General features: G+C 31.2%; 1 protein-coding gene and 1 pseudogene across 1 annotated transcript in view; one reads left to right on the forward strand and one right to left on the reverse strand.

Annotated features, from left to right (window-relative positions):
- The window catches only part of CSTF3 (cleavage stimulation factor subunit 3), a 63,009-nt gene that overhangs the window by 14,401 nt on the left and 25,075 nt on the right, over positions 1-23,533 (reverse strand). Inside the window, exons 4-10 of the mRNA XM_006908013.3 lie at positions 4,734-4,766; positions 4,245-4,342; positions 3,305-3,371; positions 3,187-3,221; positions 2,976-3,102; positions 1,448-1,525; positions 507-669 (exon numbers count right to left, since the gene is read on the reverse strand). Coding sequence (XP_006908075.1) covers positions 507-669; positions 1,448-1,525; positions 2,976-3,102; positions 3,187-3,221; positions 3,305-3,371; positions 4,245-4,342; positions 4,734-4,766 — 601 coding nt within the window. The remainder of the gene's footprint in view (positions 1-506; positions 670-1,447; positions 1,526-2,975; positions 3,103-3,186; positions 3,222-3,304; positions 3,372-4,244; positions 4,343-4,733; positions 4,767-23,533) is intronic.
- On the forward strand, positions 18,323-18,440 carry LOC112476710 (annotated as a pseudogene).

Here is a 23,533-nt window from a genome sequence, read left to right on the forward strand (position 1 = left end):
AGTGTATCTGCACGAAGTCCAAAAGAAAAATTTAAATGTCAAGATTTGTGACAAAACAGGAAAATGTGACCCATAGTCAAGAGAAAAAGAAACCAATCCCATGATGGCCTAGATGTTGAAATTAGCATGTGAGGATTTTATAACTACTGTTATAAATATGTTCAAGGATTTAAGAAAAAGATAGTAATGGACACAGAATTGCAAAAGAGAAAAGGAAACTATAAAAAAAGAACCATAAAAAAATACAAATATTTCTAGAATGAAAATTTATAGAACTAAAAAGTAAAATATCTGAAATGAAGAACTCACTAGATGGGCTTAACAACAGATTGGATATATAAAATAAAGGTCAGTGAACATGGAGATAGATCTATAGAAATTTTCAGTCTGAAGAGCATAGAAGAAAAAAAGATTAGGGTTAAAAAATAATTTTGCTAACTTATGGAATAATATCAAGTGGCCTAACATACATGTAATTGGAGTTCCAAGAGAGTTAATCTTATTACCTCTTTTTGTTATAAGGGTCTGATCTTCTGTACGAAGAGGGTTGCTCTTTTCCCACTGTATGTATTTCTTCCACATGTCCACCTGCTGAGCTTCTTGAGGAGTATTCTGAGGAGGCACCGAGGGAGCATTGCGGTCCAAACCTTTCATTACCGTCTCATATTCCTAGACAACAGGCATTTAGAATTCTGTAGTGAGCATGAGAATAGCTCAGATATACAGGATGAAGGTGATTAGTTTGGAATACTTTGTTTCTTCCAAATACCATTTTGTTAATATAATCTAAAAACTATTTAAGAGATGGGAGAAAGATAACAGAGGATTACTTACCTAAGAACAGGTTATAAAGACTATGTGAATAGAACATCCCTGGGTCCTCTCTACCAGTGATCTAGGAGGTCACTCTCCAGGACAGAGGAGTTGACAGACCAACATGACAGATGGTCTTGTGCCATCATGACTGCCATCTTTGGAGAAACTATCTGTCTTTTTAAATTTAAATAGTTTATATTACTAGGTTATTTTCCCTAACTTCTCACAGTGTCAATGAATAAAAAGGAATGCACGAGAGATAAAAATCTGTCCCTGAGAGCTGTGTTATTAGACAACAGAGTTGTACAGCATTCAGATATGTACGAGCAAATAGAAGGGAAGGATAAAAACTACTTTATCAATTCTAGTTAGAACCTTGTCCCTATTATGACATATTTCTATATTTTAAAAAATAATTTCTTCCAAACTTGATTTATTCTATTTTGTCCTTTAACATGTCTGTAAAGAGGTATTTCATTTCAAATACATCATCCACTCAGACAATGTAATTGTCATTATTTAAAATGGCTCATGATTGAAAATATTGACTTATACCACACAGAGAAAGCTCTTGTGTAAACAACATACTCATAACAATCATTAAAATATGTGGCCTAATAGAATTTCATACCTTTGCTACACGCCTAGCATTCATATAATCTCTACTCCGATCTTCAATCATTTTTTTAGCTAAATGAATATTGATACCCTAAAAAAGAAAGAAAAATATATATTATTTTAAAACTAAGTATATTTTAATATTATCACAATAGAATTAATTTATTCATTTATTAAAGTACTTTAAATTCTTTACTTTAAATGATTTTTTGGTTAGTAAACTAAAGGTTCAATCATATTATGCTTCAGAGATCAAAGAAGGTGTGCTTATGTCTGTTATGAACTGGCAGTAAATTTCCACATACCAGGAATTTCTCAAGATAAGGAATGATTTGGAAAGGATCAATTATTTCATGTAAAATTCTACTAATAAAGAATGATGTACAGATTCATCTGGGTGAATAGTCATGGCTTAGCTCTAAAAGTTCTTTTTTAGCTAGGTCTGCATAACTTGAAAAATAAGTGCAGAGGTACTAACAAGACATAAAAAATATCACTCCTGTCTAGCAGTTTTCTAACAGCAGTCCAAGGATTGCTGATCCCCAAGACCCTTTCGGGGGAAGGGGTGTCAATGAGATGAAAACAATTTTCATATAGTACTAAAACGTTATTTGCCTCTCTTACAAATATATAGTGAAGTTTTTCAGAGGCTACATGATTTTCAATATCATAACTGATGAAATTTAGAAGGAGATATAAAAATCTACTTATCTTCTATTAAGCTAGATATTAAAGAAATTTGCAAAAATACAAAACAATGCCACTCTTCTCACTAAGTTTTTTCTTCTTTTGGCAAATACAGTTTGTTTTAATGCTATTTAAGTTAAAATGTAATAGTTTATTATTGTAAACTTTAAATGAATTAGTAAATATCTTAAAAATTAATCAGTTTTAACTCTAATATATTAAATTTGTGGTCTTCGAAAATGTTTTAAATCCCAAGACCAAAATATAAGAGAACCACTGCTTACGCCTATGAGGGGATGGTTTCAATACTCTACATAGTTCTTCCAAATCACAGTGGACATATGAGGAACTTTTTTATTGATGGAGTTTATTTGGCATGCATGTTTACGTATTTAGCTCAGTTGGTTAAAGCATATATTAATGAGGCAAAAATCTTGGATTGCAGCTCCAATAGTCACAAACGCAAGCCAATAATCATTGTAACTAGGTAAAAGGGGTGTATTGCAACTGATTGTTACTATTGGAAAAACAATTCTAAAACGGTACCATTTCATAAGAGATCAATGGCAATGTATGTGTATGATTGTGTGTGTATAGTTTAGCGTTGAATAAAAATGGTTTTGTAAGAATTATAATTCTTCCAGAGTATTCTCTAAAAAATAACTCAACGGTAAAATGAGACTCTCAAAACCTTGCAAAAATATCAGTAGTTCTTTCACTACAATCAGTGTAAAAACAGACATGTGCATCACTGATACCCAGGTACCTGATACAAGAAAGGCTAGAATCCACAAATCCACAATGCATAAAAATTAAAATGGCTTGGTTATAATAACTAGTCTGGCCTGATTTACCTCTTCATACTTGTTATAGTCTCTCCAGAGTTGTTCAATGTTGATCATTGGATTAACACAACCCCGCTGATAAACTCTTCGGACAGCTGTGATTCTCTGATTTTCTGCATAAGATCCAACAGCTTCCCTGGTGTTCAATAAAAAATGCCATCAATTATATTATAGCTAAATCAACTCTGCACACTGAAAAAAAAACTATAAAAATACTTACACGCCTTTTAAGAAATTGATGTAATCTACCCAAATCTAAAAAATAAAATAAAATATTAGTATTTTTCTTGACATTTTCAAATTTATTTATATATTTATTCAAAAATTTTTAACTCTACCTGATAAGACATAATTTCCATTCCAATTTTATCCAATGCAAAGTCATATGCTTGAGCCATTTTTTCCCTGAAATAAATGAGATGCTTTTTTAAAATTATATTTGTTATCAAAATATATCTACAACTATAATTATAATCATAACTTCTCATCATATGATCAGAACAGCATTTGAACCTTTTGTATATATAAACAAGAATGTAAAGACATCTTCTTTTGTTTAGCTTGTCGGTGTCATTAATTTATATACTTTATTTCTTTTACTGACAGCTTGTGAGCTCATTAACAATAAAGCCCAGATTTTAACTTATCTTTATATCCTTAAAATTGCCTAATCTTATATGTAGCAGAGTAATATGTGAAAATATCTGATTTAAGGAGGTAAGTTGTATCTGAAGATCTATTAGCTCTGAAGTAAAATTTAGAAAGAACTTCTCTAATATAAGAAAATAAAGGATAATGAGGAAAAGATAGAATTCTATTTATAGAAATACTTGCCTCTTTGTTATATGTAAAAATAGCATTTGAGAAGGGCCATTATTTAGATTCAGCAAAGATAGATGGGCAGGTGCAACTCATAGCAGGGAGATTACATAACAAGAATTGTCAAAGATGCCTTGGAATACTAAAGTAGCACATTGCTTGGTAACCTGCTAAGAGTGGTGCCATGACAAGTAATAAGATGCTTTTTATTAAATCTGATAAGCCTGTCAACAAAGTGATTTGGTGTGGCGAATGTTCAGAGTTTGAATATAGAAGAGGGGCTTGGATGATTCAGTTCTCCAGAATAAGACTAATGCCAGTGGCTTTTTTAAAAAAATATTTTTCCCAAAGTTTACTGACAGTCTCTTTCCTCATGGAGTTAAGAGAAGGTGTGAATTACAGAGGGATTAACTGTGTGCCCAGGGAGACCTGCATTCTTAAGATCCTGATTTAACTTACTTGTAACTTGGAAGTTTGCCCTTGGTTTCTCGAACATATGAAAGATAACACTTCCATAAATCAATGTGCAAAACCTTCATAAGGCATCTCTGAAATAGCTATAAGTACAAGAAAATATCAGAACCCACAGGTTAAATTTCACATGTACATGGGTGAAATGGAACGTTAAAAAAATAAGTTTTGCTCCATTCATGAATTTATCTTGCAAATCAAAGGTAAATAACAACTACTTCCTCTTTCCTATTTTTAGATAATCAAAATCATTCTCATTATTTTGGTCAGTAGACTATAATCACTTTTGTTTTCTTTCCCAAAATTTTTATTATGAACATTTTCAGGCATACAAAAAAGTTGAATAAGTACAATGAACTCCTATATAATCACTATCTAGATTCAAAAAATTAATATTTTACTATAGTTGCCTCATATATGGTAAGCCCCAAGTTAAACTTCAGCATAATATTCAAAGTATATTTTAATAAGACTCACCTTTTCAACCTTGTCATAATTTTTAGCTTTAATCTAAAGGGAAACAGAAAAATACAGGATTAACATTATTCTTTTTAGAGTGTTAAAATACTACCTCTCAGTTTTTTGACTAATCTTGTAAATTCATCTCTATACCTTCCTATTAATTCTACTAGAAGTTTGAACCCAACATGGACATATGCATTGTAAATATGACTTATGCAAATCAATCTTATATTAATAGATTTTCATATATTATGTTGAAATTTTATGAATTTAAAATTTTGTAAAATAGTAAACAAGATGAATACAGATATATAAGGCATAGGCATAGTGCGGCAGGAAGAAATTGCTCATTTTGACTACACAAAAATGTTTGTCACTCAGGCAAACTACTATATTCCAGGCACTGGGGCTACCAGTGAACAAAACACATATAGTCTGCCCATGTTCTCATTGAGCTTACAATGTTATGGGGAAAATAAGTGCCAAGGTGGGGGAAGTACAGGGTGAAATGGGAGCATTCAGGAGGAGCAGAAAACTCAGACTTGAATATTTGCAAAAGATTTCCTGAAAAAAGTTAAGATGTTAAGGATGGGATGTTGTACTGGTAAAGAAAGGGAGTATTCTGGATAGGAAGACTGGCATGCACAAAAACCAAGGTTAAATACTACTAGATTTCCTTTTCTCTTGAGTATTTTCATTGGATGGTAGGTGGGATTAGTTGCTCAATTGTGATATGTCAGCAAATCTTTGTTTCGCCCTGATAGGTGAATAATTTGATTGGTTAGAAAAATCTTGGCTTATGGTCCTTTTCTCTCAGTAGTATATATAAATGTGTCCACTGTTTACTGGCTTAAGATGCTACAGAAGAGCTCTGACGACAGTCTCTTTTGCTGATAGTCTGTTTACTCTTTGCCTAGGGAATTTGTAAGATTTACCCTTGGTCTTCAGTTCATACATTTTCACAGGAAATGACTAAATATAGGTCTTGGTCGTTTGAAGCAGTTTAGTCAAGGCTCTAGAGTCAGACCCCTTGGGTTCACATTCTGACTATCCACTTAATCTCTTTTTTCCTCATCTGCATAAGGAGGATAATAGTACCTATTTTGTAGGGCTGCTGTAAGGACTCAAGTTAATAAATGTGAAGTCATTAGAACACTGCTTGGTAGAGTGAGCACTTATAATTATCATTTATTATTATTACCACAAATTCTTCCTGTAACTCACCATGCCCTTTGAAGCTAGACTCAGGTCTTTTTCAGCCCAAGAATTTTCTTATAAAAATTATTGCCTCTCTCCCACCTGTTCCATTTTTCCTTTTAAAACTCCTATTACACACATTACGTTTCCTTATTCTATCCTCAAACTCTATTATTTTTACACTTTCTTTGAATTTTGCTCTAGGTTCAAAAATAGTTGTTCTGCTAGATTTTTTAAGCCGCCTAGTTTAAGTCTCCATGTCACCATTCTCTTTAATTTGATCTATTGCTGTGATTGGTTTAAAAATAATGGTTTTTAGTTTGAATGTTTTTTAATACTGCACTTTCAATCTCTCTATGTTCATACTATCTTGTTCAAGTTATTGTCTCTCTCCTGCAGCAGCTCCATTTTGTTGGGGGCCTATCCCGACGATTTTATATTCCTTTCTTGTTGCTGGATCCTTAGCTGTGCAGTTATTTTTTTCTGTCTATACTCTGAAACTCATTACTGGCAGTCTTAGAGTAGCAGTTGATCCCTTCTTTCCCATGGAGCTATATAGCAGGTATAGACAGAAAAGTGGCTGTTGGTAGTCCTCTGACAAAGAACCAGAAAGAAATCTTTGCTCACGGGGAAGGAGGACTCAGCCTGCCTGATGTTCACATTCCTCTGAGGGAGAAAGGCAGTCGAGAGGTTCCAAGTATTTCTGTGGGTCAGTTTCTTACACCTTGTCTTAGGCTCTCCACCAGCCCTATTCTTTGAGATAGCCATACACCTGAGGTTTCCCTGCATCCAGCTGCTTGGCTGAACAGAAGTAAATAGGTTGAGTGGGAATGAAGTAAGATGAGTTCAAGCCACCAGCTTCCCAAATGCAATGACAGATTACATATAGTTCTTAAAATAGGCCGGGAAAACCAAAACTACTCACTGGGAAAACTGGCAAAGAATATGAATAGGCAATTTCCAGAAGAGAAAATGGAAATGGTTAAAAATAATATGGCAACATGTACAAACTTACAAAATGGGAAAAACAAATTAAAATAATAGATGTCGATACCAATCAGAATGGTAAAAGCTTAAAAGTGTGTTAACACTACTGAAGCAAAATGAGTAAAAGGAATGTCACACATTGCTGTAAGAAATATGAATTATTTTGGCCTTTATGGAAAGCCATTGGCAAAAGCTATTCAAATAAAAAATACACATCTTTTAACCCAGCAATTCCCCTGGAATCTACCCCCAAAGAAATAAAAGCACTAGGATATAAAGGTGTTTGTACAAAGTTATTTACTGCAAATTTTCTAGCAGCAAAAAGTTCACAAAGTAAATGTCCACCAAGAGAATGGTTTGGTAAATTACAGTGCATCCAAATCATGGAATATTATATACCCATATAAAATTAATTAGGACTGTAAGAGGTAGTTTGGAGAAATTCCTACTTTATTAAATGAAAGAAAATAAGAATGTATATAATATAATCCATTTCTGTAAAATGATAATAAAAAATGAATCTTATTTATATATATGTTTATATATGATTTTGTGAGCATGGAGAAAATATGGATGACACATTAAGTTGTTAACATAGTTATGATGGGCAGAGTTCTATGGGTGGAAGATGGAACAGAGACAACAGACTGTCCTTCATCTATGATTTCATTTATACATTTCAGTAAAAATTATATCTATATATATGTAAGAAATATAAACCAAAAAGAACTTTGTTTCTTTCCTACACAAAATGGTCCTATATCTTGGATTCATCAATTATTTATTACTTCAATTGGTATTGGTTCACATGTAGAAAAATATTTTTGACTAACACAGGAAGTCTCTGGCCTTGAATACCTGGCCACTGACTGTCATTCATTAATTCTATCAATAAATATTCTTTGACAGCCCCTTTATAGAGCCTATACTGGTAACATTACCATAACAGGTACAATCTCATTATTTTTAAACATCATTCAATTTTTAAAGATATCACCTGCTTTGGAGCAGTGTGATAAATGAAAACAATTTGATCACATTGAAGTAACTACTGAATGTCTCTCAGCATCAGTGTTCTCACTTATAAAATGGAAATGATAATAACTACTACAAACAATTTATCAAAGATCGAAAAAAAAATAAAGCATCTTGATATTCCAAATGCTCATAAATCATACTAATTAACAAAATTACAAACCAAAGGAGTATGAACTTGTCATTATATCTTCTCTAAACAGAGCTATGTAAATCAAGTAGCCACAAAGAGCAATGTTATTATAATTTACCCCATTAGAGAAAAGCAAAGGTTATGCTGCAGGTTATATTCAAATTCCATTATTGTGAAACAAGAACATGTGAACACCCTTCCTTTGGTTACCCTACTACTACTCCATTTTTCTTCTTTAAAAGAGTATTATTCTAGGTATTGTTTACTAGTATTCATGTAAAAATATCTTAAGCTATAAGTTAAATATTCTTAAATGTATTTAGTATAGCTATATACATTTGTACAGGAAACTACTTGATAACTAAAGCTTGCTTTAAATTTTAAAAATAAAGAAAAATTCTTGATACTGCTTTAAATTTTATTTTGACAGAGTCTATCCTTAACTAAAGTCTCTATTTAAAGCCTTTTATATACATACACAAAATTTTGCAAAGCATACTAGAAATTGCACTTAGCTATTAAAAGTAATGTTATGCAATTTTAAATGACGGGGGCTCTTATGTTTAGTTTTCAGTTCTCACACTTTAATGTGCGAATTGTCTCAGGTGATTGTTAAAGGTGTGGGATTCTGTTTTTTTAATAGGAATCTAGTTATTTTAATGTGAAGATTTTTTTAAATGGTTGGAAATATACCAAAATATGAACAATTTATATGTTAGTGTGATAGAGGTCTATGGCCATGCCTCTCTGAATAAGCCCAATCCTGTCTGATCTCAGAAACTAGGTAGGGTTGGGCCTGGTTAGTACTTGGGTGGGAGACCACCTAGGCGTAAAAAATAAGGGATTGTAAACTGACAAGGTCCTTGCAATCTGTGAGGTCAACCAAGGGTTGCCTTGCCTAAAAAATATATAAATAAATAAAAATAAAATGTTAGTGTGATAGAATAATTATTTTTTAAAAATTTTCTATAATGTGATATTATTTTTCTAATTAAAAAATCATTACAAAAATTGAGGATAATTTTTAATTCTTATCCTAATCCATCTATTGTTAATCATAAAAATTTGTCATACAATTACAATATTACTATTACTTTTTTGATGAATCATTTTACTTTTATCAAGATATGAAAAGTTGCTATGGAAGGAAAGGAAAAAAAATTTTAATTGTCAACTTCCTAATTATTTTTATTTTATAAACTGAGGAAGATAATTAGAATATTATCAAGACTAATTAAACTTTAACTAAATTCAAATGAGTATTTGGGGAAGATTAAAAGTATAACATATTGAATAAACACAGATCTGTTCCTGATATTTTTAAACACTTCCTACATCCAGTCCTTTGTTAAATTCCACAATTATTTCCCAAGCATTAACTGAACATTATCTTTTGGAACTAAAACTATCCTCTGAGCGATTATTGAAACTAATGATCGCTTACAGTAGATTATTTAATTTTGTAAAATGTAAACCTTGTCAGAAGAAAAAATGTCTAGTAAACCTTTGACTAACTGTGGTAACATCCATTTTAACAGTTTAGCTGTGCCCTTTACCTGGAACATTTTTATGTGGAGATCCAAAGATGCCACAATATCTAACTGTTCAAAAATAAATTAGTTTTTTCTAACAATACTAAGAATAGTTTTCATATTTCATTGAAGATTTTATAAAATGTTAGTGTAAATGCCTATAAAGCTATGTTTTTTTTCTTAACAGAGAAAGAAACCTCTATATGTAAACAGGGTTTTGGCTGATTTCCTCAAATTCTATATATTTTTTTTCTTAAAATACACCCTGAGGAAAAAAACAAATCCTATAACATCAGAATTTTTTTAATGTTATTTTTAAGTGGTCAATTATAATAATCATTAGTAACTGTACAATTAATTATAACTGATTCAAAAACATATTTGACAAGTGAACCCAAATGATATAATTCTATAGAAGAAAGTAAACAAGCCAAACAATCTAAAGGAAAAAGTAAGTCTCTATATATTTTGTTTAGGTTTTCATATAATAACTATTTGGGACAAGACACTGCTGGGGGCTAGGGCACATCTCAAGTGAGTTTACATGGCAGATGCTTAAAATAAATGTGATAAATAAATGAATTAATTGCAAACTCATGTTCCTAATTTGTTCCCTAGATCTTTTCTAAAGAATAGCCTATACACTTTTGTGGAATTTAAGACAATGAATTTAAATTGAATTTGAGCTGCAGGAGCTGCCTGATTTAAAAAGCTTAGTCTCAATCCTGAAACCTGAAAGCCAATGGAATCCTTAACAGAAACCACACCTATTTACTCCTTTTCACTCTTTTCTACTGCTCTCCAATCTTATACCCTGAAAAATATGGAATATTACAGAACTTAGTTTTAAAGAATCTGGGAAATGTCGAATGGCGCTTTCAGATCTACCAACAAATTTTTAAGTTGCTGAAGTAGCTGCAGATCATTCTCCTTTCTACCACCCAGGCACAATTTTAAAGTAAAGGTATTAAAGGAATGCCTGCAAATAAATTCATTTCATTCAACAAATAATTGTGTGCCTATGTGACAGTCTCTTTTTTTAGCAGTGAAGATACAGTAGTGGAATAAAATAAGTTTTACAACTCAAGGAGTTATATTTTAGTAAGAGAGTCAGGAAAATAAATAAAGTGGGTAGTTTAAAACTTTTGCTTATCTGTATTTCCTAATTTTTTCTACAATCTATTGTACTCTATGTTATAATTTTCCTATTAAATGTACTTACAAATATATGCCTACATATACACAGATTTAGATTTAACAGACTGGCCAAAACTTGATGTCTCATAAAAAATCATAGTTCCTTCAGGCATCTAAAATGTGCCACAGAAACAACATATTTGTTAAACATGAATGTAAAGTATGTCTCATCGTGATTGAAATTAAAATTTGTTAACCAAAATATTATCTTCCATTCTAGATTAAGTTTATGTTCATTTTGATTCTTTGTACTAACCAAATTAGGTATTAATTAATCTACTTTTCTGGACCAACTAAAAAATATTTGTAGTATGTGCTTAGGATTTATCAGGTGGATATGGGATATATGGACCTGAATTTTATTAAAGATCTTATAATCTAGTTGAAAATAAAATTATTGGAAATATAGGACTATAATTTTATTTTATATATGCTCCATGTCCTATAAAATACAAAGGAAAAGGAGTTCCGTACAAATTAGTTACCAAAGAAAGTTTCACTGAGCAGATGGAATCCAGGCCATTAACGAAAAGGTTTAAGTCAATGAAACAATATGAGTTTCTGAATAATGAAGATATCAACACAAGAATATTTACTAGGAAAATAGGTTGGTTAATTGTAATGGCGGTCCATTACAGAGGGTCCCAAAAAGCTAAGCAGAGTTTAAATCTGATACACAAAAATTGGGTGTCACCCAACAATGAAAGTATGGAAACTATGGCTAATTAGTAGGATCAGCAGGTGGAGGTGGGGAAGAAGACAGAGTGGTTTTCGATGTCATGGGATAAGGCAAGGAAGCATTAACAGAGAATAGCTAAGGGCTGTTGCTATCATCCTTAACTGGGGGAATAGTGACCTAGGGGAAATGGGGTAACAGGGAGGGAAAAACAGTCATATAGAGGGAAAAGAATATATTTTTCACGGGGAAAAAAAATGAAAAATGTTATGGTAATTGCTGTAAAATTTACTTTTTATTAGATTATATGAGATGACCATAAATAAGTCAGGTAGAAATTGTTTAAAATTAGGAGATAAGGATTGGCTTTCAAATAAGGCAGTGGGATTAAAGATGTGTATTTGAGTCATTGGTTTAATTTCTCAAAGATATCCATTACCAGGCAGAGAAAAGGAACAGAACTGAGTGCTTGAGATAAGAGAAAAAGGATAAAACTATGTCTAAGAAGTCAAAGAACATTATAAGAGACCTAATGTATGGTGGGATATGCCACAGGTCAAAAGGAATGAGGGTATAGAAAAGATTAGTGGATTTGGCTGTAAGAAAGTTACTGCTTATCTATTACAAATTTAAATTTAAAAGTTGAAATCAATTACAAAATACTAATGGTAACATTTATTAAATATTTAATGTATGCAAGCACTACTCTAGGAGTTTATATGTAACTAAGGATTAATTCATTCAATCCTTAGAACACTCAAGTAAAGTACTATTATATTTACTACTTAAAATGAGAAAACTGAGGCGCAGAACAGATTCGTAACTTGCTCAAGTTCTTAGCCGCTACACTATACTGTACTGTAGTAAGATATATGTATAAGGATGTTCAACAAGAATGCTTGTAATGAGAAAATTTGGAAACCTAAATGACGTAAGAGCAGAATAACTGAATAAATTATGCTTTGTCTAAACAATGGAATGGGTTATACATATAGACGCTTTAAAAGCAATGATATATATTTATAATACTGAATGAAAATATGTCCATGTTACTTTTAAAAGTGGAAATTCAAAAAATATATACACCATTGGTATGTTTATCTATCCATCTACCTATTTCCCCCTCCTACGCGTCTCTATTTATCAATTTAGTGACATAAACTCACGAGAAATACACACAAAACTGTTAGACAAAACTGGTAACACTAGGAGAAGTGAAATAATTTTTGTTACATATTGCCATTATACATTTAAATAAATTTCTATAACAATTTCACAGCAGTAGAGTTGGGTTTTTGTTTTATAAGAGAAAAGAAAAAATATAGCTGATTTGGGACAGTAAATTCTTCTCCTGAGTAATTAATTGACATTTTTCTCTGGTTATAAACATCTTCATTTTAAATTCATTTTGAAATGCTCTCAAGTTCTTAGCCAGGCCTTCAAAGCTAAAAAAGTTAAATGATTGCTAGGTAAATTAGGCAAAACTGACTTTCACCAAGACTGTTAAAAGTAAACTAAATTTGATTTTGGTCCAATTTATACGGCATCTGTCAACAATCATCACAACATTTACAGACTCAGCCTGTTTACTTAAAAAATGTCTACTCTTTATTCATCACCATGACAAAGTAAGTACTTTGTCAACATCATGCCAAACATTACCTTTCAAAAATAACTAATTTGCAAATTTTGAGTTAAGGAAAATAGAGCAAGATATTTTACTTGAGAAAAGTGAGTGATTTGGTCTGAAGTATCAAAAATCACTAATTTTTATAGCTCAATTGGTTTTGCTACCGTAACTACTATGCCACCTCGCCCATCACTCCTTTGAAATTGATGTATGGCATAGATCTAAATGGTGAATTAAAATCAAGAATGAGAAATGTGTACAATTGTGAGATCCTCGAATTACCAGGAGTGTCAGAGAACCAAGTTTATAAGCCACTTATCTCAAAAATGGTATCAATTCTGTACTGCACAGCCAGAGTAGTGCTCAAGTAGATGTGCTGATTCACTGCCCTTGAAGGTCTAATATCAGTTTCTTTCTTTCACATTAACTTAGTTTTTTCTACTTTCCTACCTTAATTTTCAGCTTTTATGAATTGTCCTCAATAAAGTGAAAATCCTTCCAAGCAAATTAAAAATATCACTCAATAATATAATTTCTCTAGAATTACTATATGAACTTTTATACATCACCTTAGAAAATATTTCACCCCACTCCCATTTGCTGAGTTAACCTCCCTTTAGTATAGTTACACATTTTTTTTTTAATGTGTGAAGGGAAAATTTATGAGCAAAGAAACACAAGTCTTTATAATTCTTTCATTGCTCACTATACTTCTCACTGCATAAAACTGAGAACTGCTATTGTCAAAAAATAACAATTGAATTATTGGACAAAAGCTTTATTTTACTCACTCTTCTACTATAGATCATTTTACTTTCACTAATCAATAATTTCCTTCCCATTTTTTGTTTATATGAAAATTTTTAAATTTTTTCCTTCCCATTTTAATAGATTCCTATCACGATACCATTGCACTTGCTTAATTTTCAGTAGCATCAGATGGCATCAAATTTTCCAATGCATTTCCTTGTTACTAATTCTACACACACTTTTATATGCTGAATCAGGTAGAACATTTATAGACGGGTAATGCTTCATCTAGCCTTTCTTAAAATCACTTTTCAAAAACAGGATTTTCAAAAAGTGGATACAAATTCAGTGAATTACATTTCTCCACTTTTTGAGCAACTTGCCTTCCAGTATTTCTCTATCAATATAGATTTATGAAGATGGAAAAAATCTATTTTCCTCATTCTGTAAAACTTATAACATATTCATCAGACTAAAATATTATATTTTTATCAGTGCTATTTGAATTTTTAACTTTAGATTCAAAGTTATAATTATATCCTGTAACTAACTTGGCTACATTTTATCATTTTATCCAAAAGAATCAACATTTGTATTATGACCCAATTCTAGTTTTCTCAATCCTGTATGCAGTTTATTTCTATTTAATTGAAATGACATAATTCCACAACTCCTTTAAATGTTTATCAAATAATCTCCAAATCATCCTTTTCACAAAAAACTGTACATTTAATCTTTTTCTCTTGGACAAACTATACATTGGCCATTTTTACTAAAATTCTAAAGCAATTAAAAGAAGTTACCTAGGCTCAATTTAAAAGAGCATGCTGGCAAACTTTAGTAGTGAAATACCAATTCTAAATGGTCAGTCTAAAATGATTGTAAAAATGAAAGATATTTAAGTAAAATTATATTTGTTAGTTTCTTATAAAGCAAAACTTGGAAGCAATTTTGTACATGAATGTACAAAATAAAGGACTGATTAAATAGCATTTATCTAGAACAGACCACTTTAGCATAGTTAAGTGATTTTGTATCATAAATAACAAAAATATGCTACCATGTGAAAAACATGTTACAAAACTTTACGTTTTACTGTATAAATACCCACATCTAAAAAAGCTAACGATAGTGAAAGGTAGTGGAAATAAAATTTTTTTCCCATTATGCTTATACTCTTCTAATTTCCCTGCAATAAACACATATTACTCATTTTAAATATTTAAAATTTTTATTTTCCTTTTTAAACAATCATGACAAGTTTTTCCTTCCTCATTTTCTTTTCTTTCAACCACCATTCGATACATCGTTATGCTTGTCTTTTAAAATTGAACTATTCAATTCCAAAATTTTCATTCATCTACATATTTAGTTACAACTGTTTCTGAAAGCCTATGATAATAACTATTTGTTCAGCATTCCATCTAGGTATTATTCCATTGACTCATTTGAAAACAAGTGAGTCAACATCATAAAAAAATCCCACAGGACATGTTTGCCTTCTCCAGCTAGTCCTGCTGCTGGTAAGACTGCATGTTCCAGGGCTGGATCCTTTTTGTGCTCAATAAACCTTTTCTTTCAGAAAATAAAAACCCACAAAGGCACTGATTTTTATCAGTTTATTTCACAGCACCCAGAAGAGTGCCTAACATTTAGTAGACATTCAATAAATAGTTGCTAAAAAAACATGGATATAAATCTATTGCCGACTGCATATTCACTCAAAATTAACTTTTGGAATATTATACTACCTTAACTATCAATGGAAATGTAAAAATGAAAATGTATAAGTTTTATAGAAAGCTCATGATGAGTTCTGTGATTCTTGTTAAAACATTAACTAAAAAACCTAACTTAAATAAAAGGGTTTATTGTTAAAATATTAACCAAAAAAATCACACTTCAAGAAAAATGTTTAGAAAGAATGCTACATTTTATACTGTCAGTCAATTCAGAATAAGAATTTTAAAAAATGGGCAAGGACTGATCAAAACTCTAATACGGATTTTGAAAGATTTTCACATGGTTTAGATAATTCCATGTAAACACCCTAATCAATTTTATTTCATTCTCTTGAATGAAAACATGGTTTTTATTTGCCATGTAACAGTGCTTCTAATAAACCTAAAAGATGAGAAACTAGGATTTTAAAAATGTTAGTTTAAATAGGTAGATATACCTAAAAATTGTTATGAAAAACAAAGAAAAGGGTCAGGTAAAAAAACATTAAATTCCAGAAGAATCAAGATTATGAATTTTCTTCCTCTATGATAGACATGTTTAAAAGTTGAAATTTTGGCTCTATTTTAATGGGTTAAGTCATATTTTGAAATTTTAAGTGTTTATCTCCAGAATGTTTACAAAACAATCTAACAGGTACTTAAATTTTAAACTTATTTTTTCCTTATTTCATAATGTCCTAAGTGTATTTCTCCAAACAGACCATATTTAAAAGCTTAACAAAAGTATGTATTATCTTGTCTGGAATTGGATTTATATGGTTTGAAATGTTTGGTTTGCATTTTCCAAAGTGATATCATCAAAAGTAAAGAATTAAGTTCAAATCCTATATGGAATATCCATTAAAGTTTTAGTAGGCAAGAATGAAATAAAAATCATACTGGAATTCCTGTCGTAAAAAGGAGGTCCTCTTTATGCTATCACTGAAATGTAAAGAAAGTTGAAGAGAAGAAAACCTGAATAATAAGCTCTGGGTCAAGATGAAATTTTATCCTGTAAATCAGTAATCCCCAACCTTTTTGGCACCAGAGACCAGTGCTCCTAGCGCTGGGGAGCGGTTGCAAATACAGATGAAGCTTTGCTCACTAGCCCGCCGCTCATCTCCTGCTGTGCAGCCAGGGGATGGGAGGAGAGAGGTGTGGTGGTGGTGGCGGCGGGTGGCGGGGAGGGGGAGCAGCTGGAGACCCCTGCTGTAAATGAAGTACAGAAGGAAGGCTCCTGTAATCTACCAAATGCATGGTCATTCTTTCTTTCTAGTAGATTCTAATATACAGGTCTAATTTTGTCCAAGTTTATGTAACAGGTTAGTGGAGCTGGCTGCTTATCAAAAGCTGTGACATATAAAAAGTAATAGGAAAACAACATTTTCTTAATGTTGTTTCCCAAAGAACCTGAGCTCTTCACGACCTTTTCTCGATCACTACCTAAACCTGAGGAAGGAGAACAAGGGAACTGGAACAAGACCATTGTTCTGTTCCCTTCTCATATCCCCTCAGCATCCCACGATATGCACAAAAATCATCTTAGGATGGGCTTTCAAATTGCTACAGCTGAAATACATTGTTGGCTAGGAAGGCATGAATGCTGGAAAACTAGATTTTATTTAAGGTTAGCCTTACCATTGGGAAAACTAGTTTACTACACGTCAAAGTGCTCTATATGATTGTTAAAAAGATGTCTTCATTATTCCTATGCCTACTATTTTCAATGACCTTACTGAATAGCTCAAGAAAGTGTGTACTGTGAATCAAGATTTTTCTTCACAATATTTTATAGGTAAATGAACTTAAGGGAAAAAAAGAATATAACTACCCACAGAAACATACTGTTATAAAATCTACTAATCTAAAACTTATCATTATATATGGTAATTTAAGTTTTTGCTCATGTCTTTCTAATGTTGAGTTGCAAGACTATAAAAAGCTCAAGACATGTATGAGAAAAATACTTTGCAAACATAAGATTTAAATGGGAAATCATAGGTTTTCATCAACTAAAAGAAACTCTACGTACAAAACACGTATTTGAAAAAAAAAAATTTGTAGCAAGTCAAAAACACCAAAATAACAAAATATATTGGTCTTTCATCTCAGCATATTTATCATTCCTTCCAATCTGACATTGAGGGAAAAAAAAATAAGCAATAAAGATAACATACTATTTAGTTATAACAAAATTGCTCAAACTTCTAAATAGCAAACTGTGATAAAGTTTCTCTTAACTCCACTAATCTATAGTGTTCCTGAAAATAAGAAAAAAACAAAACAGACAAATGGTAGGATATCAGGTTTCAGAAAAATAAATTTAAAGTTTTTAAAAATGAAATACTCAGTCTCGTTCATAAGAGAAATGCAAATAAAAACCATACTAAGATAATTTTTTACCTATGAATACTGACAAAAATTAAAGTGTAATACAATTGCAGTAAGAAGATGCAAAGAAGTTGGCTCTATCAAAGTTCATCAATAAGATTTTTAAATTGTTACAATCTCTGTGGAAGGCAATTTGAATTTAGAAAATTCAAAAACTGCACATACTCTTTGATTCAGAAATTCCCACAGATATAGGAATTTAATATATATATTCACACAAGTGGAAATTATATGTATGCAGATATTCAATGCAGTAATGTCTGTAATAAAACAAGTTTGGGAAGAACTTCAATGTCCTTCAGAAGACAGATTAAACAAAATACAGAGTATTATGTACTTGTTTAAAAAAACTCTAGTCTATGGCCATGCTACCTCGAACAAGCTAATCCCATCTGATCTTGGAAACTAAGCCACGTTGGGCCTGGTTAGTACTTGGATGGGAGACCACCTATGAAGGCTAGGTGCTGTAGGTATAAATAATAAAAAAATAAGAAATTGTAAGCTGATAAGGTCCTTGCAATCTGTGAGGTCAATCAAGGGTTGATTGCCTCGCCTAAAAAAAAAAAAAATTAATAAAATTAAATTAAAAAAAGCTCTAAAATTTACTTTGTTGCGCAAAAAAAAAAAAAGGCAAGGTGAAAACAATCTAAGATCACATAATTATTCATGCAAAAAGAGCGGAAAAAAAAGATGAACATATGTCACTAGGCAGGGGAACTGACTGGTTCAAGTACAGATAGACGAAAGACTTCTGTAGGTCCCTTTTGTATCTTAGACTTTTTAACTACATTTTTTCAAAAACAGATGTATTTTAAAACTCTTCAGATGATAACATAACCTTTTGTGGCATCTTTTATGTTTAAATACATTTCTGTATTTCACCATCAATTCTCAAAACAAACATTCCTAATACTCTAAATGTACAAGAAATAGGATTTGTATTATGCATATAGAAATTAAATGTAAAATGTTTAATTATTTAACTACTTTTTAAGATGAGGGGTTACTTTTGCAGTTTCTAAATACCTAGCAGCAGAATTTAAGCATTTTTAATGAAAACAACCAACTGTAACACAAACTGAGAGCAGAGGTACACACTACCATAAAAATTTAACTCATTTAGTCATATAATTTTCAAACTTAAAAAACAAATATTAAGTAATTAACGAGACACTGCTGTCACCCAATTACAGTGTTTTATAAAGTAATTATAGCATTTAACAATGAGATTATTAGATATACATGGGTAAAAATTTAACTGAAAGCCAACATTTACTTTAAGAAACTGTTAGAGGCCACAAACTTTATAAATTTCTGACACTAAACAAATCAAAATACATTTACCAAATTTATAAGTATAAAATTCATAGTCATTTTCCTCTTAAAAATGAAGCTAAAAATACCATTATTACAATTCTAATAAAAGTCCTTTCATTTATGAGAACCTTCATTAGAACAGATTGACTTTGGGGGAGAAAATAAGAGTAATTTGATGGATACTAACTAAATGAATAAAAATATTCTTTAAAGTACATATATTTTTTAGTTTGATGAAGTTATAATCAGAAATGTAAAAAAATACACAAGTAACTTTGACAATATTCTACCTGTGCCTATATCATTCTTCACCCAATAAATTTTTTTTTTCCTGGGTACAGAACTTTTACAGCTATTTTTTTCAATTACAGCTGACATTCAGTATTATTGACAGCTACTTTCTTTCACCAAATTGAAGAGGCAATTCCAGGCTTCTGACTTCATTGTTGCTGCTGGGAAGTTGTCAAGTAACTGCCAGTCCTTTGAAGGACATTTGCCTTTATGTCTCCAGCTTCTTCTGTGATGCTCTTTGTCTTTAGTTTTCTAGTTTTATTCTCATGCATCTAGGTAATTATTTTTTTAACTCTGGGATTCATTGAGCATTCTTAATCTGTTGAGTTCTTTAACCATTCTGGAAAATTCTTAGTATTTATCTCTTCAAATTATGCTTGTGCCCAATACCTCTCTTCTACTTCTGGAAATTCAATTACACATTTTCACTCTATACTTTGTGGCTGTTAATCTTCCATTTAAAAATTTCCCTGTCTTTTTAAGCACCAATCTGGATTTCTTCAATTCTCCAATTCTCTCTTCACCTCTGTCTAATCAGTTAACCTATTACCTTAATTCTAGTTTTTGAAGTCTTTGCAGATGTTTCTGCTATGTGTGTTTTCCTTATGTACTTCATTTTTAATAATTAAACTCCTTTTCTTGGAAAAATATTTGTGGAGATTCCTTTGTGGCTCAGGATGAACGTGCATTCCTCAAAAGGTTTTGAGTAAGCTCAGTTATCTATGAGCATGAGCATAAGTCAGACTGAGTCCACCTTACATTCATGGTTCAAACTCTTTTTGAACCACCCAAGTGGTATTTATCTGGACCACTAATCCATGCAAGGGCCAAATTATTGTTGTAACATCTCAGGATTTCTCCATTCCGCTTTCCTCAGGATCACAGCAACTTTCCTTGGTCTCCTAAGGTTGGGAAGATGGCATACCTTCTGGTTCATGGTCACAACAGAGAATTGCCTTCTCATAGCTTTGAAGGGAGAGAATGTCCTGTTGGGCAGGACTTAGGCTTTGACTTTTGCTGCCTAAGCTTCTAGAAGCCTTCAAATCTGCAGCTTAAGTTATCCCAGTTTGACAAAGGCTCTCACAATAAGAAGAGTTTGGGTATTCTGCTTACACGCACACACACACACACACACACACACACGCACGCACGCACGCACGTGCGCGCGCTTTCCAATTCTTTTGGTGTTTTCCAATTAGGTTTTGGCTTGGTAATTCCTTACATGCCATCAGTTCTTCAATGCTTTTAAGATTTTTTTTATATTGCGTCCAGCAGTCTTAGTTGTTTTCAGTGAGAGCTGATCCGAGTAACCAAACTCACCACATTACCCAAATCTTCAAAATATTTTAACAACTAGCTTTCCAAAAAATAAGGAAAAATTTTTGTATACAAACTATCTTGAAAAGCAACTGAAAACTTTAAAATCCGATATTAATTGAAACACTAAATTTCCAAAAGTTAAAAAGTTACAGAATTAACCAAATATATTTCCATAATATTTTATAGAATTCCCAAATAAATGTAATTTAATTCTCTGAAACACTATGAATCTAGCAGTTTGAGTTTACCTTGCTTAAGTAAGTGAATTTTGGGTAAAAGCAACAAGAACAAAAAGGAAAGTAATATGTAAGACACTCCTGTTTTAAAAAATATTATTTAAAAATCTATATTATGAATTGTTAAAATAGGAATTTATACATATCAACATCTAGATATCTTAATGAATGCCCACTCATCAACCAGATGTTCACAGTATACACATACAAACATTAGTCAAAGTTGAGAAAAGAGGTGGGGAAGAGTTAGAATGTTTATGCTTTACTAATTTGACAAAACCACCTATGAAAACTCTAGTTTTTCTCTCATATAATGCACATACAAATGTCTCAGAAATTTTACTCCAACATATGTGGCTAAAACTTTATTGTAACCAGTCAGGCATTCATCTTCTGTATCAGATTTTAAAGTTTTATCTGAAAACATTTTGGAATCTGAAGCAAATTTTATAAAATGCTCGGTAAATTAGTAATGCCCTTTACATTGGGTAATTCTTTAAAAACCTTTTTGTCATTCATCAAGATAATTTTAATATAAATAAAGCTTATTCTAAGATACTCAAATATTTGAGGATATTAGATAATTTGTATATTTTTATAAAAACTAAAGATGAGCCTTTTTATTAACTTGTTAAGAGTAAAGGCATTGGCCACCTACAATTTTATAAAAAATACATTTTGTTATAAATTGATATAATCTAATTCTTAGAAATTAAAATTCAAATTGTAAAATGATCAACTCAATTTTATTTCCCACTGTGGATTTTTCATCCAACAAATATTTAGAGCACCACTATATGCCCAGCATTGTTCTAGGTTCCTAAGAAATAGCAATGTACAGAAGACAAACTCTAAGCACAAGTAAACTGTTTAGTATATTAGGAGAGAGCATTATAGATGAAAAAAGAAAGGAAGTTTTGAAGTACTGAAAACAGACATGGCAATTTTAAACAGGACAGCCATGATCTCACTGAGAAGATAACACTTTTTGCAAGAATTTGAAACAGGATTTTGTCAAGCTGCTATCTGGGCAAATTTCTTGAGAGCAGATAAAACAGCTAACTAATATAAAGAAAAGCTTTGAGATGGGAATGTATCTGGAATGTTTAAGAAGTCCAATGTGACTGAAGAGACTATTATGTGAATTACCATGAAGCTATCAAGTACGAAACTGTATACTTAAGTTGGTATTCTATTTATTCCTTACACTAATTTTCTAATTTAAAAAATTATTTAATCAACTCATCTGAATCTAAGAAATAACTGATTATTAAAACATAAGACTTTATAGATAGAAATTCATTAAATGTGTATGAATTTTTTTACAATATCTAATTTCTACTTGGAATACAACCCTGCTTATTCTAAGGTCTTTGAAGATTCTAGAAAGTAGCCAAACCCAATTAAAAACCAGAACTCACTAATTCAGTGATCAAATTTCCATTATAATCCTGAATTACTTACTGTTATAAAAAAATTTCTCATGTAATAAATTGCCTAAAAAATTTACAATAAATCACTATCATATCAACACAATTCTTATTAAAACTTCCCTTATTAATCTAACATATTGCCATAGGTAAACAATATTTTCTCCTTAATCGAATTTTGGACTTTATAAAAATTTGAAAATTTAGAGACTGATATTTACCAGTTTGTCAGACATTTGAAAAGTTCTTGTGTTTTCAACATTTTTTAAATTTTAGCCAGCCTTTAAGTATTCCAATAACATCAGGACATTAGCTTCAGGGTTTTGTTCAAAACTAAGTTTCAGTCTTTGATACTAGAATAAATGTTTAAGTGGCATTTTTAAATCTTGGTTACCAATTTTGTCCTTTTGGTATAACTGTCCCTTTTAAGTATACTTGCATTTTAACATATTTAATGAAATAAAGAGATAAAAGTCTCAAAATTTTTTCATTAATAAAATTCATATAAAATGAGCAATAATTTTTTCTGTGCCTACGTCAATTTGGAAATTGTCTGTTATTGGATAAACACCAGCAATGTGCTATCCGAGAACTGGCATTTAGTAAAAACAGAGTTTATTCATGGTGAAAATTTTTCTAGCAGTCAAATTGTTTGAGGCAAATGCTCAAGTTTTATCCATAAAAAGTAACTAATTTTCTCCCTCAAAATGAATATTTTGGTCAATTAATGTTTCTCAAATGATATGAAGACTATTAAATGGTCTTATAGCTCAATTCTTAGTTTCTTAAGACTCAAATACAATGTAAAAATTAACGAAATGAAAGAGAATTTCTAACCAACATGCAATTTCTCTTTGAATAGGAAACTTCCACTCAGTTAACATCTAAATTTCTGCAGGCATTTGAGTTGAAACAAGGGCCCAGAACCATATAAATATCTCAATTTAAGATTTTCCTAGAGCAAAATTACAT

The sequence above is a fragment of the Pteropus alecto genome, unplaced genomic scaffold (genome assembly GCF_000325575.1).
Source record: "Pteropus alecto unplaced genomic scaffold, ASM32557v1 scaffold71, whole genome shotgun sequence".
Lineage (NCBI taxonomy): Eukaryota > Metazoa > Chordata > Mammalia > Chiroptera > Pteropodidae > Pteropus > Pteropus alecto.